The sequence below is a fragment of the Rhamphochromis sp. 'chilingali' genome, assembly GCF_963969265.1.
Source record: "Rhamphochromis sp. 'chilingali' genome assembly, chromosome: 1".
Lineage (NCBI taxonomy): Eukaryota > Metazoa > Chordata > Actinopteri > Cichliformes > Cichlidae > Rhamphochromis > Rhamphochromis sp. 'chilingali'.
In genome coordinates this window covers 67,553,161-67,580,458 of record NC_137929.1, presented here as the reverse complement: position 1 = coordinate 67,580,458, position 27,298 = coordinate 67,553,161, and the positions used below count along the sequence as shown (strand labels likewise).

Below are 27,298 nucleotides of genomic sequence, written 5' to 3'. Positions count from 1 at the left end.
GTATTAAAGTGACTGGAACGTCACCCATGGACCATATGGTACAAAAACCTTACAACACACTTTCAGGATTGTAGGATTGTGGTGCTTTGTGGATGGTTGTGGTCAGGGCGGAGCTGCCAACAGATAGTGTGTCACTTTTAACTCTTTATGTCACGACCCTGTACCTTACATTTATTGACTTATTTTGTTACGTGAAACCTCTCAGTGTTGAGTGAAATAAGGAGCAGCAGAGGATTGGACCTAAGACCAATATCATTTTTATGCATGTTTAAAAAACAATATTTTTTTAAAAATTGTGTATGTACAAGAATATCTGAGGTGTATTTGTAGTTGTTTAAAGATTCATATTCAGTTTCTTTTTTATAAAATGTCTCTTTTTGCGTTCTTGCCTCGGGGCAACATTATGCAGTTAACTACACGTTATCTGTTAGCAGTGGTCATGGTGAAAGTAGCCATTCATTTTACCTCAGTCCTTCAATCTGCCCCTTCTTACTTGTATTCCTCACTTGTCCCCAGCTGGTGCAGCAGCCTGCTGTGACTGTGGGGCCTGGTTAGTAAGTGAGCGAGGGGGAGGGGCCAGTTGCACTAAGAGCTTTGATTGGACAATCCAGTGTCAGTAATGAAAATAAACAAATGGGCTGTTTTTCATTCTTGTAGGGCCGACTGTGTAGCAGCCACCAGTAAAATGCATGGTGTACCAGATTATCAGTCCATCCCTGATTCCAGTAAAAACGTTAGTTTGCATGGTGGTAACTTTGTGGTGGAAAACACCTCTGCGTGCACGATAAGCAAACTGGAGTGGGTCCATCAGGGGGTCAGTTGCTCTTACGATGTGCTGTTTTATGATCTTCTCCATGGCCTTCATCACCAGGGAGCTGAGGGCCACAGGACGAAGATCATTCAGAGACTTTGGGTAGTTTCTTTTGGGGATGGTGGTGACTGTGGAGTGTTTCCACAGCTGGGGACGGTGTGACTGTCAACTGAGTGTTGAAATGGAGTCTGGAACACACTTCCTAGTTGCCCTGCACAGTGCCTCAGAACTCGACTGCTGATGTTGACCCTCTCCCTGGTCGTCCTGAGGGCTCTCACCACGTCCTCAGTCCTGAAGGTGAGTGCAGAGCTGCCAGGTTCGAGTGAGGATCTGGACTCCTCCAGCTGGGCCATGTTGTCCGTCTCACACCAGGGGCCTGTTCTTCGTACCTCGCTAAGTAAGTTAGCTGGATTAGATTGTTGACGATTTTGCGTGATCCTGGATCGTTCGGTTCCCCGAAGCTCATCCGGGACTTGCTGTCATAGCAACAAAGCCGTAAGCGTAAACCTGCTCGGGAGCAGGTTTACTTTATGTAAACAGGATTAGATCGCGGCCACGCAGGTATGTCCGCTTCATTTATACGAAAGCAACAGCGATATTCCACCACTGTTTCACCATAAATAAATAACATCAATGTAACTAAAGATAATGCAGCACTTGATCCTTTTATTGATGTCACACAGATACATACAGGTCATTTCCTAAAAAAGGGAAATGAACTATTAACATTCTATTACATGTATGTGATTATTACAGATGTAATTCATATTTCAGAGTAGTAATTGTAAATTACTTCGTGTAATCAAGATGAGAGACCACGGCTATAAAAGCGAAGGTGGATTTGGGAAGTCTGTCGCAGCCATGTCCTGTCCGTATACGCGACCAACCCATTGCGGAAGGTGCAAGATTGATAAGGAGAGTCCTCAGAATTCAGCGTATATTGCGGGATAGACAGGATCCTTTAGCTCAGCGCGACAGTGTGCTCATTGAGAGATATCGACATTCCCGTGAGGGTATTATTTACTTAACCAACTTGTTGACGAGGGGGTGCAGGACCACCACCTGTCTTTTTTTCCTCTGCCCTTTTCTTGGTTGCTGTTATGAACAAACTAACAGAGTATTACAGGCCAGTATTACCTTGCCAAGAGACGAAAAGCAATCTAAGAGATAAATATTACCATTCTGTAGAATATTCTTATATTTCACTTTTACTTGTTCCCATGTTCTTGTGGGTCCTGTTGTGGCTCTAATGTGAAAGGGGATATAATATAACATATTATAATATAATATAATGCCATATGATATTGGACAATATAGTGTCATATGATAGATCTACCCTACCGCCTACTGGTGTTGGCCAGAGGGGCCGATGGCGCGATATGGCAGCCTGGCTACAACCGTAGCTGCCTCCACCAGTGTGTGAATGTGGGAGTGAATGAATAGTGGTATCGTAAAGCGCTTTGGGTGCCTTGGAAAGCGCTATATGAACCCAATCCATTATTATTATTATTATTAAATTACCTACGAGTTTGATTTGTCAGCAACTTTCTGCCAGCCCTCTCTCCTTGCTTCTGCAGCCTTTGCAGTGTTCTCTTGCGTTTTAATTAAACTCTGAAACTCCTGAAATCCCTCACTCATGAGTTCTTGCTCTGCTGCCGGAAAATACCGAGCACGCCCCTTCGACATTTTCGCCGACCAATCAGCGGGTTGCCGATCAATGTTTCTACTATCGATGCGTAGCCCCTTTTACGACACCCAGTGATGTCACATTACTGCGTCCAGCTGTACTAATCGTCAACAGCAGGCGTGTTCGGGGAACTGGATTAGCGAGCTCACGGTTAGCGCGATGGTTTGGTCTTGGATGTGTCATTTGATCTTGGATGTAGTAAGCGACGTACGAAGAACAGGCCCCTGGTGTAGAAAGCATTGAGGTTGTCAGGGAGGGAGGAGGGGTTGCTGCTCTCTTCCTGGGGGTGGTGACTGCAGTATTCACAGAGGCCATGGTTTGAGGCCCTGCCAGGCTGAGCGGAGGTCCCCTGTGGTGAATTTTTTTCCAGCTGTGTTTTTGTACTCCAGTTTAGCAGTTTTTATGGCCCTGTTGACGTCCTTTTTATCCAGAGCAGAGCCGGTGAAGAAAATCCTCCTTGTAGTGTGAGGATACTTTCCGCTGTCCACTCTATGATGTCTTTGGTGGCCTTTTTAATCCTCTTGATGACTTGAGTGTAAGCAGGGGCCAGCAGGATGGTGTGGTGGTCTGCTGAGCTGAGAGGAGGGAGGGGTAGGGCTTTAAATGCATCTGGTACAGAGCCATAGCTTTTATCCAGAGTCTTCCCCTCACGTGTGCTGCATGTAACATACTGTTGGTATCCTCTAAGATAAGATAAGATAAGATAAGATAAGATAAGATAAGATAAGATAAGATAAGATAAGATAAGATAAGATAACCTTTATTAGTCCCACGTGGGAAATTTGTTTTGTCACAGCAGAAAGTGGACAGTGCAAAAGTTATATAGCAAAAATTAGAGAACACTGGAATACAATAAGAATAATATACTGTGCACAACTGTACAGAATAGAAAAGAATAAACTAAAATACTATATACAATAGAATAAAATAAAATATACAATGGGATAAAAATAGAATACAAATGCTTTATACAACTAAGTAAAAATACAACTTTGCACATGTGTGGGTTTGTGTGGTAAATGGTAAATGGCCTGTATTTGTATAGCGCTTTACTAGTCCCTAAGGACCCCAAAGCGCTTTACACATTCAGTTAAAGTCTTTGTTGTGGAGTCTGACATCAGTGGGGAGGAAAGACCTGTGAAATCTCTCCGTCCCACACTGTGGGTGCTGCAGCCACTGAAGGAGCTGCTCAGTGCTGTCAGAGTCTCCTGCATGAGGTGGGAGATGTTGTCCAACAGGGATGACTGCTTAGCCACCATTCTCCTGTCACTCATCACCTCCACTGGGTCCAGAGGGCATCCTAGAACTGAGCTGGCCCTGCGGATCAGCCTGTTCAGTCTCTTCCTGTCCCGGCAGAGATGCTGCCGCCCCAGCAGACCAGACTTTAAGTGACTTGTCAGGGGAACAGTGGTTTAAATCTCCCAGGATGAACTTGGGAGAGTCCGGTGATAATTGTTCCAGTTTGTACAGATTGTTGGTGAAGTACTCTGTGGCTTTAGCTGCATCAGCTCTGGGGTTGATGTAAACCAAGATGATGAAAAGCTGTGGGAATTCTCGGGTGAGGTAGTAGAGGCGCAGGGAAACAGCCAGAAGCTTGATGTCTGTGGTGTACAGTTTCTCCCTCACAGTGACTGTAGAGGACCAGCTGTTGTTTAAATACAGACACACGCCGCCGCCTGTCCAGACGAAGAAGTGGTGAAAAGCCATCAATGTTCAGGCTGCAGCCGCAGCTAGATGAGGGAGTCACTGGTGTAGGTGAGCCTTGGGGTCATGTCGAGTGTCGGAAACAAAATCACAAAAATTAGGAAAAAGAAAATAATACAAATATACTGAGTAGACGGTGAAAAACAACAACGAAAACAGCATTAAAGTTAGAAAAAGAACGCAAAACTGCTCAGCTGACTGGCCGGTCGACGGCAAGAGCAGTGACCCAAAACCGAGACAGTCTGACCTCCCTAACTAACTCAAAACAGGAGAAAACTGGTGATCAAAAGAAACAGCAGCTCACCTCTACCCACTCCAATCCTCATCTCTTTCCGTACTTTTTATTTAGACTTTTTGTTTAGACTATTTAGACTATTCGGGTCTCCCTTAAAGCCTTATTTAAGGCACATGCTGTGGCTAACTCCTCTGTGATTTCCATTCACCTCCCATGGCCGGCCATCCTTTAACTGCTCAGCCATTGCTGGATCTGCCCTATTGGACTTCATTTTTATCCGACCTTTCCAGTTGTGTACTCGCCGCTTCGGACCTGGATTGGAACCTCTGAGACTCCTAAGCAAGCTGAGACGCGCCTCTGTCAGGGATGACGTGGCTAAGAGCCGGATGGCATTGTTTAACTCAAGATCGCTGGCGAATAAAACCTTCATCCTAAATGATCTTTTCCTCACCCTGCAGCTGGATGTTTTGCTCCTGACCAAACCTTGGATTCACCCCGGTGAACTTTTCTCCTTCTCTGAACTCCTTCCCCCTGACTGTTTTTTTTCCCAGCTCACCGAGACTTCCAGGGAAGGTTGGAGGCCAAGCCACAGTTTTCAAAAATAAACTTAAACTTCAGCGACCGCCTACTCCTACTTTCTCTTGCGTCGAGGCTCAATTATTTGACCTGACTGGCCCCCCTGTGACTCTCTGTGCTGTGATTTATCAGCCACCCAAATACAATAAGTCTTTTATTTCCGGATTTGCAGATTTCCCAGCTTCTCTTTTTTAAAATTATAACCGTGTTCATATTTCTGGTGATTTTAATATACATATCTGCTGCAAGAGGGACTCCTTTATGGAGGACCACAAGAGTCGTGCGCATTGAAATAAAGTATTCTGTGTTTAAATAATGAATTGTAGAATAAATTCTGCATTTGTAAATTCATTTTTGAATTCCACTTTAATAAACTGATTTTCAAAATGCTTTTTAAAATGGTGATTCCACTCCTCATATCAAAATCCATTTCCCGTTCCTGTTTGCTCAGGGATTAACATTTGGATTAGCTACTTCATTTTAAAAATCCTGCTGCAATGCAAATTAGCCACACCGTGGGATGTAAGGAGCTCTCTGATTGGTTGGACGAATGACTGTAGAAAGTCACTGGGTTGGACAGACACAGGCTGCCAGCCTGGATTTTTCTTCTCATAGCTTCGCCCTGCTAAGAAGTGTGTGTGCTTGTGCAAAGGCCGTTCAGCCTCAGGATTTACACTCGGCTCGACACGGAAATGTGAAGAATGAAGGGACCCTGCAGCGAAACAGAGAGCTCAACCTTTGACTGTGTGCCTGTTTATGCAGTCTGACCACCTGTTGAAGGTAACATGGCTAACGCTAGCATCACCGCACGTAGCCCCGTTATTTTAAGGTCATCTTAGTTTATGAAAGTTTTACGTCGCAGCTGTACGAGCTAGCTATGTGTTTTGTAAGCTGCTGTGCTCTTCACAAATAAAGCTGGAAGCAGCTCAGACTGTTAGAACCAGCACTGAGGCCTGTTGCACTTATAGTGTTAGAGCAACGGCTGCAGCCCACAGCCTTTAAACTAGCGATTAAAATGCTGACAGTAAACTCGTCAGTCCAGATGTTACCACATTACTTTATGATACTTACAGTTAAAACAACTGAGACAGGCTGATTAAAATAACAGCTGTCAGTTCTCTCATTCTGTCACGGCTGGGGCGGCAGTCGTGTGGAGGAAAAAGGAGACAGGAGGATCCAATAGCAGACAATGGCGGAGGTGCAAGTGGGTTTTATTTACAGTGCACAAAACCAAGGTGTGGGCAGAACCGAACATAAACCTAAACTGTGAAAACTAATGCAAAATGGAGGACATGAAGCGAGGAGCAGAGAGACACGAAGAAACATGGAACAGTGCAGACTACACGGGAGGTTCACAGAGAAACACAGACTACGCCACAAGAACTACACTCAACAAAAATATAAACGCAACACCTTTGTTACTGCTCCCATTCCCCATGGGATGGACGTAGAGACCTAAAATTCATTCCAGATACACAATATAACCATCCCTCCCAAACAGTGGTCACAAATCAGTCCAAATGTGTGGTAGTGGGCACATCTGCTATATTGAGATAATCCATCCCACCTCACAGGTGTGCCACATCAGGATGCTGATCTGACATCATGAGTAGTGCACAGGTGTACCTCAGACTGCCCACAACAAAAGGCCACCCTGGAATGTGCAGTTTTTTGCGCTATTGGGGGTCTGGGGACCCAGAACCGGTCAGTATCTGGTGTGACCACCATTTGCCTCATGCAGTGCAACACATCGTCGCATGGAGTCTATCAGATTGTCAATTGTGGCCTGTGGAATGTTGGTCCACTCCACTTCAATGGCTGTGCGAGGTTGTTGGATATTCGTGGGAACTGGTACACGCTGTCGTATACGCCGGTCAAGCACATCCCGAACATGCTCAATGGGTGACATGTCCGGTGAGTATGCTGGCCATGCAAGAACTGGGACATTCTCAGCTGCCATCTGCCCTGAACAATGTGAACCATGATTCATCCGTGAAGCGCACACCTCTCCAACGTGCCAGACGCCATCGAATGTGAGCATTTGCCCACACAAGTCTGTTACGGCGACGAGCTGGAGTCAGGTCAAGACCCCGATGAGGACGACGGGCATGCAGTTGAGCGTCCCTGAGACGGTTTCTGACAGTTTGTGCAGAAATTGTTTGGTTGTGCAAACCAATTGTTCCAGCAGCTGTCTGGGTGGCTGGTCTCAGACGATCTTGGAGGTGAACCTGCTGGATGTGGAGGTCCTGGGCTGGTGTGGTTACACGAGGTCTGCGGTTGTGAGGCCGGTTGGATGTGCTGCCATATTCTCTGAAACGCCTGTGGAGACGGCTTATGGTTGAGAAATGAACATTCAATGTACGGGCGACAGATCTGGTTGACATTCCTGCTGTCAGCATGCCAATTGCACGCTCCCTCATTGCTTGTGGCATCTGTGGCATTTTGCTGTGAGACAAAACTGCACATTCCAGGGTAGCCTTTTGTTGTGGGCAGTCTGAGGTACACCTGTGCACTACTCATGATGTCAGATCAGCATCCTGATGTGGCACACCTGTGAGGTGGGATGGATTATCTCAATATAGCAGATGTGCCCACTACCACACATTTGGACTGATTTGTGACCACTGTTTGGGAGGGATGGTTATATTGTGTATCTGGAATGAATTTTAGGTCTCTACGTCCATCCCATGGGGAATGGGAGCAGTAACAAAGGTGTTGCGTTTATATTTTTGTTGAGTGTATAAATACACACACCAGGTAATCAGACATGGCACACAGGAGGGGACACAGCTGGAACTAATGGGCATAACGAGAGGCAGACCTACAAAATAAAACCGGAAACACCCAGACTGTTTTGCAACAAAAACACAGGGACCTGAACGGAGCACAGAGGGGAGACACAGGTAGGGATAATAAACACGACAACCAACCCAAAGAATTAATACAGAATCAGAATAAACACCAAACACAAGATGAACCCAAAAAGAAACACAAAACGCTGGGTCAACGACCCAGGATCATGACACATTCCTTATAGGAAGATCACACTACTGTTTTCAGTTCATTTAATATGTGAGTGCACAGATTCATTCTCAACTGGACATAAATCATGATCAAAGGATTCATCATTTATGATGAATAAAGAATTCACCAAATCCCAGCCTCTAAAACAGTGTGCTGAATCTTAGCATTGAATGTCCAGTATATTCTAATCAGTGCAATTTAAAGCAGGGGTCCCCAATCCCAGTCCATGAGGGCCGGTGTCCCTGCAGGTTTTAGATGTGTCCTTGATCCATCACAGCTGATTTAAATGGATAAATTACCTTCTCAACGGCTGTATCCCAATTCAGGGTCTGCAGCCTTAAAGTACGCAGCCTCAAAGTACGCAGCCTCAACGATCCTCAAGGGCCGCGTACTTATAGACCGCTAAGGCCGGAAGTGCGAGGCTTGTGAAATGGGACGGTCTAGCCTCCGTTGCGCTGCCCAGGTTGCCTAGCAACCATGATACTAACAGCTGGAAACGTGTCATACAGCTTTGTGTGACAGAAATGAAGGAGAAAATCTTTTGTTCATTTGTTTTTGTTTCTACATGAGCTTTGATCATTCTCTGTAAGATTAAGCTCAGCTATTGAACGGCGTATATTTTAAAGCAAAGGCTTTAAAACCAAGTTAGTACAAACGTCACTAATGTCACATAACTTTGCCGACATGTGGCCAACAGTAATGTTTTAATGTTCTTCGTTATTAAACATTTGCACATAAATAAGTGACATAATATTCAGTACTTAAAGTTTACTCTTCGGGCGCCCCTCATCCGCATTTCAGGGCCGCATTTCGAGCAGCCTTTGAATTGGGACAGCCTTCGGCGCGCCGCTGTGACGTAATCGGCCTTGAAATGCGTACTTTAAGGCTGCAGACCCTGAATTGGGATACAGTCAACATCAGTCTTGTAGTTCTCCAGAGGCCTGGTAATGAACTAATCATGTGATTCAGCTGTGTTGACCCAGGGTGATATCTAAAACCTGCAGGGACACCGGCCCTCGTGGACTGGGATTGGGGACCCCTGATTTAAACATTCACTGCACCTACAGTATCTACACTTGTGAGGTGCTACAACGTGCTGGTCCTGCAGGGACCAAACGTCTCCTGAAAACCATCCATAGAAAAGAATCTTTGACTGTCTGAGCTCATTGTCATATTCTCCACACTGCTGTATGGAGCTGTATTCAGCTTTCAGGGCACGCTTATATCACATTCATGTTTTGGGGCGTGAGCGAGTGTGATGGAGCGAGCCGCTCAGACGTGAGAACACAGCGGCCATTTTGGGAAAAAGTGTCTTTTATTGAGCCAGAAATGCACAAATATCCAACAGTAAGTGACACGGGGCCTCAGAGAGGTCAGCTGATCAGAACTGAACTCAAACAACTTCACTCCAAACTAACTGCTCAACACAATCAAAGTGAGCCGACCCACAAGAAACAAAGAGGACTTAACTATGTTTGTTGGGCAGCTTAGATAATGTCACTTCAGAAAACAATATAGCCCACATGGTTTTCACTGCCCTATGCATAGCCAAGAAAACTGTCCTCATGAACTGGAAAAATAAAAACAATCTTAATTCTAACCAATATAGAAATTATCTATTAGATTACATTAGTCTTGATACAGCCTCGGCCACCACATCAGATCAGTTGCTCTGGGCTCCTTTGATCGGCTCCATCACCTAGTGGGGGTGGGGGGTCATAGTTTGGTCCCGCCTTCAATGTTGTGATTGGTGTGGGGGCAGGGACAGGCTTAGGGCGTCGGGGGGTTCCCCGGAGGCATCTTCCTTGGGGGGCTCAACCCGGGGTAGCGGTCATGTCCGGTTGGGGGCTCTTTTCTGACTATTTCCTCGTGGCTACGTGCAGCGGGGCTAGGGGAGGGTCTGTGATGATGGACGTGGGTTACTGACCTGGTAGCCTGTCTGCCCCTGGGTGGGTCCGGGATGGGCGTGAGGGTCTGGGGGCACTCCATCTCTGGGCCGGGGCCCTGGCTGGGCCTCGGGGCCTTGGGTCCTGGTTTATGTGTTGCCGGGGTTGTGGGCGGGTGGGTGCACGGGAGCCCATCCCTGGCGCAGGGTGCCGCCGGTGTGTCGAGTCGCCTGTGGGGCTCTTCAACCGGTGGGGGAGATTGTTACACCTTGCAGGAGCTTTCCTCCCCTCAGGAACTCTCTGCAGGAGGGGGAGATACAGGAGAGGTGGAGGAAGATCTCAGCCTGGGCGTCTATTGTCTCATGTAGTCTGGAAGACGAGTGGATGGTGGGGTGGGTGCAGTTTTCTCTGTGGTGGGGCTGGGTGGACTGTCCCGGGCTCCGTGGGGCAGGGGGGCGCTGCTGCGCTGGGCCCCGGTCTGGATGGGCCTGGGCCCCCTTTTCCCTGGCTGGTCGCGGAGTGTGGGAGTGCCTACTGGGGTCAGCGGGGGAGCTGGCCCCAGGGAGGGGTCACTGCCCCTCCCTTCCTTCCCTCCCCATCTCCAGCTGCCTCCCTCCTCCCGCTCCACCACAACCACCCACACATGCAGGGCCTTGGAGTAGGGGTATGTCACCAGGATGCAGAGGAGGCTACCCCCCCCCCCCCCCCTGTCCCCTTCTGGCTGCCTCTGCCTAAATTTTATCCCACAACTTAGACATTCACATTACTCACACCCTCATTACACATACATATAGGATCTTGGGGGTGGGCACAATACACGGAGTCCAAGTTACCATCAGGGTGTACACCTCACCCCTGGCATCGTTGCCCACCTCTCAATTTTAAATACATGTAGACATTGAGGGCCAACAGGAGGGACTATGCGCTTACCTGCTGCTCTCTGGCAGGTAGCTCCATGCCCTCCTGGGTTTTAATTGCACCTTAGAACACACATGCGTCAACACTACTATGAGCGGGTGGAGGGAGGTTTGGAGTCTTCTCTCACCCCCGTTCTCTGCGGCCTGCTGGAGCGGGGGGGGGGCTAGGAGGAGTTGGCCGTCCGGCTGCGGTCTGGGGTGTGGGGCCTCCCTGCTCCTGCGGAGTCGGGGCGGTCTGCCTCTCCCCACCGTAGGGAAAAGGGTAACACCACCTGGGTCTGGGTGCAGTTCCCCCCTCCAGGGGCAAGGGTACCTAGACCCGGTTGGTAGAGTACGCTTGGGGAGTGTGATCGCGTATACAGCGTCTCTTTATGTCTGTCTCCACGTCGGTTGAGTGTGAAGTGCACATGAGAGCATGAGGGTGGGAATGGATGTTTGTGTCTGTGTGTGCCTGTATGTTTGTGTCTATATGTCAGGTTGGGTATCAAACGCCACCTCTCTGGGGACATCTCGGGCCTTCCAAGGTTTGGAGGCCTATCTCCACCCACCACCACTTCCCCTGCCGGTGGCGGACTCCCTCAGGTGTCGGTGCGTTGGTGGTTCTTTGTATCTGGGGGTGGGCGTCCGGGTACACACCGGCTCACTCCTTGGCGGCCGCTTATTGGGGCTCGCTCGGGCCATTTCGGAGGTGGGGTGCCCCCGGCCTCTCGGCCTGGGGCTCGGTCACTCAGGCGCGGCTGGCTGCCGGCGGAGCCCACGGGCGCATCACTGCAACTCCCCCTGGCTTCTGCTCCGCGGCTGCTGAATGACCCCTCATCTGGGACTCTCCTCAGCTCTTACTGGGACAGTGGCGCAGCTGCCCCTCTGTGGGTCTTCCTTGGTCTCTTGTGTTCTGGGGGCCTCTGGATGTCTGGAGTTTTGATCTCCTCCATACCCGCTTGATACCATAAAGGACAGGGCTGTGGCTCCCCACACTCCCTAGCAGATCATTACATGGAGAAACCTTTGGAATGCAAGCATGCACACAGGTGTACACATGGGTATTCACAGACGCGGACTAAAGCTTTCTTGGCTGCTGCCTCAAAGCACACTGTGCGCTGTCTATCTTGTGTGCTGAACAATATCGTCTATTATTTAGTAACTATTGATATCTATGACTAGCTAGTTTATTGTGATGGTGCTTTTTTTTCTCTATTATTATGTTGCTCTTTGTTGTTTGCTGTCTCCTCTGTTTGTTTGTTTTTTTTCTCCATACAGGTGACCCAGGAGTTTTTTTTGTTGTTTGTTTTATTTTTTATTTTTTCTTCTCTCTTCCCCCCCTTCTCACCGTCTCTTCTCCCCTTTGGTTTTCTTTCTTTCTCTCCCCCTCTTTCTTTCATTCTTTCCCCCTGTCCTATAAAAAAAAAAAAAAAAAAAAAAAAAAAAAAAAAAATGACAAAGGATGAACTGAAGCTCCGCCATCACGTGATGTCACATGCTGCTGTTTCTGATGTCACTTAAAAAAAAAAAAAAAAAAAATACTGGCTGATCAGAGCAGTGTGAGACATGAGGGCAACACAAATACCAACAATCATCCAACAATAGCGGTGTAACAAAACTTGTTCTTTGTGACAAGATAAACACACCTTTACAATATTGTCCACAGAAATGTACAAGCAGGAACATTTTAACTGCTGGAGCCATCTATTAAACTTCTTTATACATAAGCCATTTCTGTGACACTTACACTTATAACAGCAGGACCTGGTTATCTCACCCGTGCCTGCACTGATATTATAACTGAGTACTCATGATGAACTCAGTGATTCAGGGTTTTCCCACACACGGAGCTCAGTTACAAACCTGAATGAGGTTGTTGACATGGCACAACAGGCCATCTTCAAGAAGCTTTAAAAAACAAAAACAATGAGTTTCAATATGTTTGATTGTTTTTTGGCTTTTTTCAACACGTAAATGCTAAAATCATCATCATCATCATTTATTTATTTATATAGCACTTTAAAAACACACCTGGTAGACCAAAGTGCTGTACAATACTAATATGCACACAGTGTTGGGAAGGTTATTTTTAAAATGTATTCCATTACAGAATACAGAATGCATGCCCCAAAATGTATTCTGGAACGTATTCTGAATACTTTGGATTACTTAATATATTATCATGCTTTTACAACTACATGAATGTCCTATTGCTGTGATTTATTACTGTTACTGAAGGTCCGCGGCTCCGAACCATAGTAAAGGGACCTCTGGCTAATATGTCGGGTTCGTGTCGGGCTCAAACTAGCTTTACTTTGTTGTGTGGGTCAACTTTGCTTGCGAGAGACAGAGAGAGGTGTTGAAAGGCTGCTCCAATGGAACTTGTTGTTTTTGGAGGAAAACACGAACACAGCGTACAGTCGAGTCTTAATAGCTTACTTACAACTGGGCTCGTCAGGCTCTCTTCTTGGCTGCAGTAGTTATTATTATATTTACATGCTTCCAGCTCCCGTTTCTGCTCGATGACAGCTCTACTTTTCCTTTTTCTCCCTCCTCGCGCTCACAGACACATAACGGGTATGGCAGTCCATTCTCCCTGCAGCACGGACTACACTGCCCATGATGCTACATTCTTTAGAGCTATGCCTGTAACATTCTGCCTGTTAGCTTAGCACAACAACAACAGAAAGGCCTCTCTCACCCAGGAAACACGCAGAGAGAGAGCGTCACCCTGTAACCATGGCAACCATAACGCCGCCACCTGGAACAACAGAACGTAGCTGTCAAACAAAACCCAAACAGTCCTGACCCGCCACAATATGAAACAGGAAAGTACCGCAGTGTAATCCATTTATTTCAACAAAGTAACTGTATTCTAAATACCACCTTTTTAAACGGTAACTGTAACGGAATACAGTTACTCATATTTTGTATTTTAAATACGTAACGGCGGTACATGTATTCAGTTACTCCCCAACACTGTATGCACATAGTAATAAAATCAGACATAGCAATAAAATAAAATAAAAAAAAGAAAGAAATGAATGAATGAATAATAAAAAAAAAAAATAATAATATCAGTTACCCACAGAATTAAAAGCGGGGGAATAAAAATAGCTTTTTAATAAAGACTTGCACTGATGTAGCCTGTCTAATATGGAGAGGAAGGTTATTCCAAAACATCCAAAGCGCAGAAACAGAGAAAATCAACACTTGAATATTTATTAAACCTTTACAATTAAAAAAAAGAACTTAAAAAAGAGAAGAATAGAAATATCCTTTACTGTCCCTCACTGGGTGAGTGTTCCAGCAGCACAGTGACAGGTGTAGGTGGTCTGGCCTGACACTGTGATTGCTGTGTTCTCTGTGTTTTGTTATGAGACGAGACGAGTTGACTCTCGCTTTGCCAGCTGAGGCAGGTTTATCCTCTCAAAACTGTTCAAATAAAAACAAATTCAGTGCAGCAACTTCATATGACTGGACGTCTGCATGCACACCTCTCCCCAGCAGGGCCTCTAGCCGACTGAGGTGTGACATCACAACAAACCTCATTATAAATCAAGCTGCTAAAATAATGAAATATACATATAAACATATATAACAAATTAAAATGCACTGCATCATGACCATATAGTAACAGTGTGAGACAAAATGCACAAGTGGAACAAATAGGGATGGGTATCGTTTAGGTTTTATCCGAATCGGTACTTTTGAAACGGTGGCGGTGCTCAAACCGGTGCTTAAAGAATGGAGAACACAAAATTGGTCCAAAAACCTCTCATGTTCAGCGTTTTTTTTGTAAAAAGATAACAATGTTAGCCTTTTCTGCAGCTATGGGGCATATATGGCATCACTCTTGGCTGGAAGCAGTGCTTAAACAATGGAAAAAACACAAACTTTATCCAAAAACCTCTCATGTTTAACTGTTTTCCACTTTTTCTTTGGTCATTTTAGCCTTTTTGGCCAGGGTGAAGGGAGTATCTGCCATCAAACAAGAAGACAGCCGCATGTAGCTATGATGATGTTTGCTAGTTCACCTTACTGCATTAATGTAATAACGTGGTTAGCCTACTCAACGTAAATTACACGCGAACAACATTAAGCTACTCACGCAGAGAAGAACGGCTGCTGCTGCCATCATCATCCTCATCATTTCTGCTACACTGGCAGGGCTAGGGGCCAGGACTCTCCTCTTCGGGTTTTTGGGGGATGTTGCTAACTCCGGGTCCGATAACAGGCAACCCACCCGCAGTAGATGTGCTCAGTGTGAGGTCTCGCAGCAAGCTATCAAATACGGCGCATTTCTCGGCTTTTAAAAAAAACGCTATGCGTCGCCAGGTGTTTCATCGGATTTGAGGTGTTACCTCCTTTGACAGTATCACAATATCAGCTTAAAGCACTTGTTGCAGGCTGCTGAGTTTGCATATTTTGCTGTGAAGTACAGCCAGACTTTTGACCGCTTCGCCTTGGACATTTTTAATCTGTAGCTCTGCTCTAAAAGAACGTACGTACCTGGGCCCGCCTACTATCCTCGGAAACGTAAAATGATTGGCTAGAAGTGTATCACAGCTCAGGAAAAAAAAGCACCGAAATAAAGCACCGAAATGTGCGCTGCTTTTCAGTCTGGTTACTACCGTTTATGTCAGAACTGGTGCCATCATGGCACCGGACACCGGTACCCATCCCTAGGAACAAACAATATTTGAATGACTTCAATTACTTTAACTGTGTTTAATCGCTCTGTAACCGGAACAGGAAGTGACTCTGTGGGACGTCAAAGGTCACACAAAGAAAATAAAAGCTCCCAAAATATAAATACAGAAAATAAATATATATACATATGCATGTCCATAAACAAGACTGACAAATGAAAATAACACCACAGGATGGATCTTTGGTGAAATACAAATGGTCTTTTTAATACACCTGTTACACATGCATGGAGCATGCAGATTCACAAAAAAGTAAAGAATCTAAAAATAAAAAATAAGAAGTGAGAGACTGTACAGAAAGTAAAGGAAAGAAAAACACAAATATCTACCTGGTGTATCTTTACTTCAAAGTGACTCATGGAGTCTCTGTCTGTGTGTCCTCAGTTTCCCAGCATGCCTCAGCTGTGGAGCTGTATGAGGGGGACTCGTTCATCCTGCCCTGTCAGTATAACACTTTCGCTCTGACTGACCCCACAGTGGTGTGGAGTCGCTCCGACCTCAGTCCTCCAACCGTCCACCAGCGTCAGCTTCAAGGAGACGAACTGAAAGATCAAAACCAGCGTTACAGCGGCCGAACATCCATGAAGACTGACGCTCTGGATACTGGAGACCTCAGCCTGAACCTGACCAACCTCCAACTGTCTGACAGCGCCACCTACACCTGCTCCGTCACAGACCTTAGATATGGCTACATGAAACTGGGCGATGTACAGGTGCAGGTCAAAGGTCAGCAACAAACACTCGGATCACTCGGTTTTATCATTCAGATAAAACTTTATTATTTTACTGCTGAAAACACATGTTGACTACAAGTATCTTGGCTTGAGGTATATTCAGTAAAATATATCATTACATTCAGTCAGAGGTCAAAGGTCATGTTGTTCTTTGTGTTTCTCCACAGAACGGTTCCCATCTTGGGCCAAAGCTCTCCTGGTTCTCCTGATTCTTCTTGTGGTTTCTGGAGGTCTTTTATTTCATTTCTGTCACTATTTCATGTCAGGTGAGTGTCTCCTCCTACACTACCCATAATGCCGATGGTTAGCAGGTGTCCTCTGGTGGCTCCTTGACTGTGGCTCACACAAACTTGTTCCAGAAGCTGAAAGAGTTGAGAGTTACAAACAGCTGATACAGAGAGCTGAAGAGAAACTTCCAGGTTTGTTCCAGAAGTCAGAAAACCTCCTTCAGACTCAGTCATTGATCAGTGAAACAGCTCCACAACATGACTTTACTAAACAGTGTGTGTGCTTCACTGCATTGATCTGACACAGAGGCTGTATGTGTACAAGCTGTTCTTCTTCTGTGGTGGTAAACAGCAGGCTGACATGGGCTGTATCCCAATTCAGGGTCTGCAGCCTTAAAGTATGCAGCCTCAACGATCCTCAAGGGCCGCGTACTCAAAGACCGCTAAGGCCAGAAGTGCGAGGCTTGTAAAATGGGACGGTCTAGCCTCCGTTGTGCTGCCCAGGTTGCCTAGCAACCATGATACTAACAGCTGGAAACGTTTCATACAGCTTTGTTTGACAGAAATGAAGGAGAAAATCTTTTGTTCATTTGTTTGTTTCTTTCTACATGAGCTTTGATCATTCTCTGTAAGATTAAGCTCAGCTATTGAACGGCATATATTTTAAAGCAAAGGCTTTAAAACCAAGTTAGTACAAACGTCACTAATGTCACATAACTTTGCCGACATGTGGCCAACAGTAATGTTTTAATGTTCTTCGTTATTAAACATTTGCACATAAATAAGTGACATAATATTCAGTACTTAAAGTTTACTCTTCGGGCGCCCCTCATCCGCCGTTTTTTTTTTTTTCCCGGCAAAATTATCCACACCCATCGCCGCGCTATGCATTCTGGGATATGTTGGGCCACGAAGTCTACACCGCCACATCCTTGAAGTTCGGGGAAATGAAGGATAAATTTGAGGGCCGCATTTCGAGCAGCCTTTGAATTGGGACAGCCTTCGTCACGTCAATGTGACGTAATCGGCCTTAAAATGTGGCCTTTAAGGCTGCAGACCCTGAATTGGGATACAGCCATGGAAACATGTGCTGACAGTAAATGTTCCTCCTTTTGTATCAGTCATTGATCCCCCTGTTTCTCAGGTTTTAATGGTCGAGTAGAAGAATTATTATGTATCAATTATGTATGAATTTTAAAAAAAACTGGAGGTCATCAAGGTTGTTGACTTTAAGACATGCTGGTAGTTTAACTCTTATCTTTTCTCATAGATTAATAAAGCTGGGTTTCATCTGCAACCCAGCTGTTGATGAGGTCTGCCCCGAGTTCTTGAAGGCTGCGGGAGTATGGGGTGTCTGGCCCATTGTTACGGGCCATTCGATCCCTATACAACCGTTGTAAGAGCTTGGTTCGGTTCGCATTGCCGGCAATAAGTCGGACTCGTTCCCGGTGCGTGATGGGCTCCGCCAGGGCTGCCCTTTGTCTCCGGTTCTGTTCATAATTTTTATGGACAGGATTTCTAGGCGCAGCCAAGTGGCGGAGGGCTTTCGCTTTGGTGGCCTCAGAATCTCATCTCTGATTTTTGCAGATGATGTGGTTCTGTTGGCTTCATCAGGTGAGGGCCTCCAGCTCGCACTGGAACGGTTCGCAGCCGAGTATGAAGCAGCGTGAATGAGGATCAGCACCTCCAAATCTGAGGCCATGGTTCTCAGCCGGAAAAGGGTGGAGTGCCTACTCCGGGTCGGGGATGAGTTCCTGCCCCAAGTGGAGGAGTTCAAGTATCTCGGGGTCTTGTTCGCGAGTGATGGGAGAAGGGAGCCGGAGATCGACAGACGGATTGGGGCTGCAGCTGCAGTAATGCGGACGCTGCACCGGTCCGTCGTGGTGAAGAGGGACCTGAGTGAAGCGAAGCTCTCAATTTACCGGTCGATCTACGTCCCTACCCTCACCTATGGCCACAAGCTGTGGGTAGTGACCGAAAGAACGAGATCGCGGATACAAGCGGCGGAAATGAGCTTCCTCCGAAGGGTGGCTGGCCTCTCCCTTAGAGATAGGGTGAGAAGTTCGGCCATCCGGGAGGGGCTCAGAGTAGAGCAGCTGCTGCTCCACATCGAAAGGAGCCAGCTGAGGTGGTTCGGGCATCTGACAAGGATGTCTCCTGGGCGCCTCCTGGGTGAGGTGTTCCGGGCATGTCCCAACGGGAGGAGGCCCCGGGGCAGACCCAGGACACGCTGGAGAGATTATATCTCTCGGCTGGCCTGGGAACGCCTTTGTATTCCCCCGGATAAGCTGGAGGAGGTGGCTGGGGAGAGGGGGGTCTGGGCCTCTTTGCTTAGGCTGCTGCCCCCGCGACCCGGCCTCGGATAAAGCGGATGAAGATGGATGGATGGGTTTCATCTGCATATCAGTGAAAATGTTTACATTGTTTTCTTATATTATAAGAGAAAGATTTATAATTTGAATAGAACTGGTCCCAGTACAGAACCTTTTGGAACTCCATGACTAACGTTTGTAACTGAGGAAGAATCCTCATGAATCTATGAGATGGATATGACAGAAACCACAGCAGCAGCATAATTACTTTACTGTCAATGCTTTCTGGTGTATCAAATGCAGCACTGAGGCGCAGTACAGAGGTAGGTTTACTGTAAGGAGGCCATCAGATGATTATTAAAAAATGTTACTACAGCTCATGTTGTGCTTTGTTGTCCTCTCAGTCCCCTGGGTGGAGGTGGATTCAGGGGTGGAGTCTGTCCAGCTGATCTGCGAAACCACAGTTTGTCTGCCTAAAGATGCTAAAGTGGAGTGGAAGGATGCAAACAACAGGAAGGTCCACGTGTATGAGAACGGCTCTGACCGACCTGAAGAACAGGACGATAAATACAACGGTCTAACGAAGATGAAGAGAAACTTACTGGAACCTGGAGACATCAGTCTGACCCTGAAATACCCCACAGACGGAGACAACTCCACCTACACCTGCACCGTCTACAGCAGGGAGGGAAACATCCTGATGAAGAAACAAGTGGAGCTGAAAGTCAGAGGTCAGTGCTGTAGATACAGGTCAAATGTCAGAGGTCGGTGTTGTGGATACAGCTGACATACTCATGATGGCAGTTCAGTCTCAGTGGCTCCATCCAATAATGTTACAGTGTTAGCATGTCTGATGTTTGTGGCTGTTTTGGTTTTTATTTGATTTCCAGCCAAAACATTTGGGTTTGGGAGGAAAAGTGTTCTAGCTCTAATGTACAGCTGTCATATTAGAAATAGAAGCAGCTCTGATTTTAGTGCTCAAAGAAATCTATGAAATTATGAATTCACACATGAACAGTTTTCTGCAGCGTTCCTCTCGGCCTTATTTGCAGCTCCACTCTTGATTTTGCTCTAATAATTATTTCTCTCCATGAGCTGTTTCTCTGCCTGAAGGAGGCGCCACTCCATCGCTTCATTTAGTGCAGAACAAGAGTCACATGATGCTGCTCTGTGAACACCAATCACACTTTGTACAGCTCATGTTGTGTTTGTTGTCCTTTCAGTGTGTCAGGTGGAGGAAGGGGCGGAGTCTGTGCTTTGTCCTCGCCTGAATGGTCACGGTGCTGTTACGCGATACTACAGCTCCGACTCAAAGGATGACCTGCACGTTAGATACCTGGACGGAGAAGACAGCGGTATTGTCGTCGTTGGAATAAATCGACCAAAAGCTAAAAATGCCATAAACAAAAATCTTGTGAAAATGATGTTTGAAGCTGTGGAGGACATCAAGAAGAATAAAAAAGTGCGCAGTGTAATTTTATGTAGTTTGGTTCCTGGTATATTTTGTGCAGGTGCAGATCTGAAGGAGAGGGCCAAGATGCACCAGAGCGAAGTGGGACCATTTGTATCCAAAGCACGAGCCCTTATTACAGAGCTAGGAAACCTGCCAGTACCAACAATTGCTGCAATTGATGGTGCTGCCTTAGGAGGAGGCTTGGAAATGGCCCTTGCTTGTGACATCAGAATTTCCTCCAATACTGCCAAAATGGGACTAGTTGAGACTAAACTTGCAATTATTCCTGGAGCAGGTGGTACACAACGTCTCCCTAGGGTGATTGGCGTCTCTCTTGCCAAGGAGCTCATCTTTGCTGCACGAGTGGTTGATGGAACACAGGCGCAACAAATGGGTCTTGTCAGTCATTCTGTGGAGCAGAATAACAGTGGAGATGCTGCCTACTTGAGGGCTCTGGAGCTTGCACGGGAGATTAACCCCCAGGGCCCAATTGCAATAAGGATGGCAAAGTTGGCAATTAACCAGGGGATAGAGGTGGATTTATCTACAGGTCTGGCAATAGAAGAGGCTTGTTATTCCCAGGTGATACCAACCAAAGACCGTTTGGAAGGCTTGTCTGCTTTCAAGGAGAAGAGGCAGCCTCAGTACAAAGGGGAATGAAGTCATCGTTCCAGAATCGATCAGTTCTGCCTTCAGCTCTGCTGCTGTTCCACTGCTTCCAACATAAATTATGGGTCAGACTAAACTCGTCAACACATTAGCCCTTAAATCATAGTTGACAGCTGGACCTTAGGGGTCGTTGTGGCTGGTGTTTCAGGCTAAAGCACTTTCTGACTTTGTTAATTCTATTCACGTTTATTTATATAGTGACAATTTATGACAGCAGTCACCACAAGGCGCTTTAAATTGTAAAGTAAAGAATTTACAACTAATCACATTAAGATTTGGAGAAACAAAGCAAACTAACCCAGCTAAGTTAAATGTGTCCTGCTTATGGGGCGCCGTTTGTAAAGTGAAACATGCTGAAATTAACGGCAACATTTTTCCACATTTAGCTCAAAACCTTACAAAAACATATTTTTTCGAGTAATTTTTTACAACATTTAGTAAAATATTTGTAACTTTTCATCAAATGTTAAATATTAAATCTAAATATTAAATCTAAATGTTAAATATTAAATCTAAATATTATATTTAAATCTAAATGTTAAATCTAAATATTATATTTAAATCTAAATCTAAATGTTAAATCTAAATGCTAAATGTTAAATCTAAATATTATATTTAAATCTAAATCTAAATGTTAAATCTAAATGCTAAATGTTAAATGTTAAACCTAAATGTTTAGGCTAATATGCAAATTTATTGTACGGATCAACGGAAATACCAAAATAAAGCTTCGGAGTTCTTATAGGACAACCACAGAGATGAGTCCATTATCAGAGGCGATTAGATCATTCGTAACCTTCAGCAGTGGTCAGTATGCACTCCAGATCCTGACCTCATCTACCACAACTACTCTTCCAAAATAAGAGGAAAGTTGGAGATTGCTCTACAATGAGCTAAGGCAACTGAATCAACTAAAGGCATTTTAGTATTTTTATTGAGCTTCAGTATTTATATCTTCAGTGACGGTGATTCTGATGGTGGTGATGGCCGTACTCTTCAAACAGTTTGGTCTGTTTTGGTGTCACCATAGTCTTAGTCTTCAAAAATAATCTAAGAACAGAGAGTTTGGTACAAAAATTTATTTCCATTTGAAACCCTAAAATATTTCATAACATCTTTCCAAAAACATCCATGTTTGCAAGATTGAAAGATTAAAATGAGCTAAAATACAAGGATAAAAACGCGTGACATGACCATCCGGACCAACAACCACACACGGCTGAAAAACTGTGTGGCTGTGTGGCAGCTGAATAGCCATGCCTAATGAAGTGACTAGTGGGTTGATATACACTGAGCTGTAAAATATAAAGGTTAAATAATCTGCCCCCGCTAAAAAATAAAATAAAAGCAAATATGATACAAATAAAAGCAAATATATATTAAACCCAATGAGTTAATGCAATAGTTAAGTTAAACCCCTTACATAAAAGATGCACTTGAATCACAAACTTGATTGTTTTTTAAAATCCATTGCAGTGGCGTAGAGAGGCCAGACTACAAACATTGTCAAATATTCACAAATATTCAAATATTTACAGAAATGACTGTGAAAAGCTGATGAACACGAGAGCTTTCTGTGTGTGTTATTGTACTGGTGGGCAATAAATAGTTGTATTTACAGCGATGCTTGAAGAATTGCAGTGTTTTTCTTAGAAAAAAGGTGAAAATAGCTATCTGGAACACTCTGTCTCATCAGTAATTTCAGCCACTGATTAGATTGTTTTAACACATTTTTTGTTTTCTTTTTACCCAGAAAAAATCATCACTACAAGATGAGGGGTGGCATCAAACTGTTGATAAAAATTAGACCTTTCATATTATGTAACTTTTGATCACCCACCCATCCCACGTGACCCTTGATAGTTTACTGGAAATGCAACTTTTCTTCTGTAAATCATCACATAAAAACCTGAACATCCAGGATACCAAACAAACCCTGAATTCATCAAGCTAATGTTACTAATATCTGTGTTTTACAGACCATCTCAGGACTGAAATTCTAGTATTTAGACGATTACTTAAAACAAATATATATGTGTCTCTGTATGTTTCACTGATACAGTTTATGAATAGAGCTTTCTGCTTTCATCTCGAGCCTTTCATCGATATAAGGCAACTTATGGCTTCAAGAAATACCACACGACACAGTGATGACCAAAACGCCACAATTCAGAGTTTAAAATGTGGAGTCCCAATCCAGTGGGAGATATTACTGTGACTATGTCTGTGTTTTATACTCTCCATGGGTCAAACAACAATATATCAGTCCTGCTTTTTGCCACTTCTCAGCACCACTTTTCCTGGTCAGTCAGCAACAGAACGGTTTGGAAACAACTCAGTTTTCCAGAAGTAATGAAATGTTTTTCTTCAACTAACAGCAGCAGCACTATACTTGATCCACTTATGTATTTGGGTTTAATAAACAAAACTAATGACTGGATATGTGTTTGCCTTGCGAGCACAGTTTTAGTTTAGGAGTCAAATGTAATCATTTAGTTCTTAAAAATATGAAAATAAAGTGATTGAGTTATAAGCAGAGTGTCCTGGGACAAAAGAAACTGATTGTTACAATTATTATGGTACTACTTTATCTTAAAGGCGGTTTAAATACCATCTCAGCAATAAGGTCCAATTGGAGACGAGAGAGGGTGTCATTGTAATCCTCAACCAGAAGAGGATATGAAACAAGCGCAAGTATAAAAATATGAATTACTATTACGATTTACATATAGACATTATACATGTTCTATATGGACATTAATAACAACATAAACAACACAAACTATACAATAAAACTTTGACAGATGAATCAGCATCAACAAGCTGTCAGTAATAACACCTCATTGCATTACATCCATAACAGCCAATCTCAACATAATCAACATAACATGATGTTTAATTCCTTTCAACTTTGATCCTTAATCGTTGCTCATGTTTGACTATTTCTGTGTTTACATTAGATGTGAATTTTTATGGACGTCCCCCAAAATTTGGAAGATGCATTATTTTCTATGTTATATTTCTACTGTGAAGGAAGTTCAACACAGCCCAGCTTCCTTTGAGGTAGTTGGCTCGACAAAACCTAAAACCTCATATAGCGATAACCGATATCAGGGCAGCTATCAGTTATTATCAGTGTTAAGCCTTGAGTTCTCCTTCAGGCTAATTAAAAACGGGTGTTTAATGATCTCTACGAGTGCTGGCTACTCAAGCCAGAGACATTACATTAAATTCTATAAAGAACATAAAATTTAATTTATTATTCATTTAATTCATTGTAACTATATAAGACCCAGCAGCAGCAAATAGGCACACCGAAGCCCGGTGATTTGCTGGGGGGGAAAGTAAAATAAAAAATCACGATCACTTTCCTGAATAAAAAGGATTCCATGACATTGCTCTGGAAAATAAACTTTGTGGATCTTGAACATGTGGCTTGTACATGTACATTAAACCCATACTTTTATTGAATATATTGTTTGCATTCGTGCTGTACTCGTAAAATGACTCAGAGCAAAGGTGTCTAAATAATTTAAAAGCTTTCTTAAATGCATTTTTTCAGACTACCTTTAAGATTACCATAAAGACCATAAAACCACAAATACAGACGTGACTTTGGGGCCATTTGGTCACGACAGCATAGATGTACTGTTGACTTGGAGCTCATGTACAGACCAGTCAATGCAGAAATATCAGAATTCACAGAAACAGAAACGATACCAGTTCTTTCAATAGACCTACTTCATTTTATTACACACAAAGACAGAGGTTATACACAAATAAACAGTTGCAAAATCAAAATGGCAAAATATAACAGATCTAAAGACTGATCTGGATTACTCAAAAAGAAAAGAACAAAGAAAATCAAAGACACAACGATGATTTAACGCCCACATTTCATGTCCGCTTCACTTCTCTACTCTAAGCACATACATGGCATATAAACAAAAGCGATGCACTTACTTCCTAGAACTACTTTCTCTACTGACACCATTTTCTACGTCTGGGTACGGTTTTAGATTTAATATGTAATAACTTGCTCTATAACATGTTAATTAAATGAACCTTTAATTAATATACCAAAAACAAAACAGAAAAAACACACATCAAAATTATTAATACAACATTTTATCAACGTCGCTTTAAAATTGACAACAAATGCCTGCAGAGCCTGTTACAAGTATTTTCTAACAGTGTGCATTGAATCGGACAAACAAACAAAACTAAAGTCAATGAAGAATTAAACTCACAAAATTATTTAAGTACACTTTGCTGTGCTCATTATCAGCTCTGCATTTAAGTAAATTGACTTGGTGTGATGATTTATCATACAGTGACCCTTTATGCAGTACCTCTGTTCATCCTCTGCCTGAAAACACATTTAGGGCAGGTGTCAAGTCTTTAAGTTCAAATAATGATCATTTGGGACTCTGCCGGGTCCAACATAGCGAATGGCTAGTAACAAAGTTTATCGGGAAGTTGACTGCGTGTGAGTGTACGAATGACTTATTTGTTTCTGAAAATTCTGCATGATAAACACTTAAATCTTGTTTTTTCTCAATTTTTTTTAATGTCACGTATTTGTCTATACAACTTCTTGGTCTTCATTGCCATCTGCTGGATAGTTTGTACAACTACAACTAGTGATGATGACAGTAATAAGCAAGAAGCACTCAGGGAGCCCAAACTTAAGCCAAGGCAGCTCAGTCCCTGGGCAACATTTACTTTTAAGGGGATAGCGTTGTATTTTGTGTATGTCCATTTCGTTGTCTTTCTTCTTTTTACACATACTTTAAAATTTAAAGTGTGGTAAAAATAACATATTTTGGGGTCAACTTGAAAGAAAGACTGATGTGAAATGTAAACGTGAGGTCAGAGGTCAAGTGTGAAATATTTAGAGACTTTATATAATCATTCCCAATATTTGCTATTTGTTATCAGTACAAACAACGGCAGTAAGAAACATAGTTTAAATAGCATTATTATCACTATGACCTTCAGATCAATCTACTGACATGTTGACCTCCTGAATTTTGAGCGTCACATACTTGCCCGTCTGTCTTTTCTCTAAAAAAGCAGCTTCATCTTCTTCCTGAGCTTTTTTTCTGCAGCAACATAGAGGAATGGGTTGATGCAGCTGTGCAGCAGAGCCAGGCAGTGGGTTGCAACCCAAGCTGTGTTTAACGACCTCCTCGTGTCACAGTCATGCTGTACCAAATCAGCCCTCAGCAGTATGTCTATCACCATGGTTATCTGGTATGGTGTCCAGAGGAGCAGAAACGCAACCACGATGGTTACGATCACCCGCATGGCTCGGTGCTTCTGGAAACCGTGAGTGAGCAGCAGCCGTGAAACAGTGATGCTGTAGCAGGAGATCATGACAATCGCAGGGACCAAAAAGCCAAAAACACGAATGAACCCCTGAATCGTGAGCCTCCATGCGGTAGAGATGTCAAAGCGAATGGAAAGAGTAGGCAGAGCAAGGGCACAACCGAGAACCCACACCACTGTGCAGAGGATCCTGCTGCACATCTTTTGGTGACTCTTCAGTGTCTCCCTGGCGCGCACAATCACAAGGTAACGATCGATGCTAATGCAGGTGAGGAAGATGATGCTGGTGTAGAAGTTCGCATCCATGACGATATGGAGGAGTTGGCAAAGGAAGTCTCCTAAGAGCCATCCTCGAGTTAGTGCTGCAACACAGAACTGAAGCGTTAAAGCCAGCAGTCCATCTGCTATGGTCAGTTGGAACAGGTACACATCTGATGGAGCCAAAATTTCTTGGCTGGTTCTGATCACCCATCCTACCAGCAGGTTTCCGAATATGGCCAATACAGAGATGACTGTGAAGATGACGCACAGGATCACAACTGCTGTAGGTTCCAAAGGTTCATAGCCACATTCTAAGGTATCTGGATCTGGAGAGAATGATTCTCTGGATTTGTTGTAATCATAGGAATAATTGTTCCAAAAGAAATCATCTTCAAAGACATAGACAAATGACATGGCTGTGGACAGAAAACAATGATATTTTAACCATAGCAATAAAAGCAACGGTTTAGCCAAAAGTAAATATGCAAAAAACAAAAATCAAACAAACAGGAAGTGTATGCACAAAAATAAAGAGATGACAACACCAACTTCAGATCTTATCCTGAAAATGATCAAGACTTGACTGGAAGTCAGGCACAAGACATCGCAGCTCCTTTTTCATTGTGATGTTTTCATTTGCTTTGAAGTTTCTGATAGATGCTGATCAAACAATTTTAGGACCATGAACAGCACACACTGTTTTCAATGTGATCGCATGAGCTGTGCGCTAACACCCGTTTTACTGGTGAACCTACAAAATTCAGCTGCATGAGCTTTGAC

At 44.1% G+C, this 27,298-nt stretch overlaps 3 protein-coding genes across 3 annotated transcripts; 2 read left to right on the top strand and 1 right to left on the bottom strand.

The window, feature by feature from the left end:
- Positions 1–6,296: 6,296 nt before the first annotated feature.
- On the top strand, positions 6,297–19,505 carry LOC308409896 (myelin-oligodendrocyte glycoprotein-like; the record flags this gene model as incomplete). The annotated part of the gene is made up of 5 exons (XM_080902895.1): positions 6,297–6,363; positions 15,916–16,257; positions 16,433–16,531; positions 19,209–19,379; positions 19,486–19,505. The coding sequence occupies 5 exons, from the start codon at positions 6,297–6,299 to the stop codon at positions 19,503–19,505; spliced, it is 699 nt and encodes a 232-aa protein (XP_080759021.1).
- On the top strand, positions 19,424–20,961 carry LOC308407121 (methylglutaconyl-CoA hydratase, mitochondrial-like). Its single transcript, XM_080898580.1, has 2 exons — positions 19,424–19,535; positions 20,028–20,961. The coding sequence occupies exons 1-2, from the start codon at positions 19,505–19,507 to the stop codon at positions 20,915–20,917; spliced, it is 921 nt and encodes a 306-aa protein (XP_080754706.1). The 5' UTR covers positions 19,424–19,504; the 3' UTR covers positions 20,918–20,961.
- Positions 20,962–25,993: 5,032 nt separating this feature from the next.
- On the bottom strand, positions 25,994–26,932 carry LOC308406386 (C-X-C chemokine receptor type 2-like; the record flags this gene model as incomplete). The annotated part of the gene is made up of 1 exon (XM_080897368.1): positions 25,994–26,932. One exon carries the CDS (start codon positions 26,930–26,932, stop codon positions 25,994–25,996), a length of 939 nt encoding a protein of 312 aa, XP_080753494.1.
- Between the last annotated feature and the right edge of the window lie 366 nt (positions 26,933–27,298).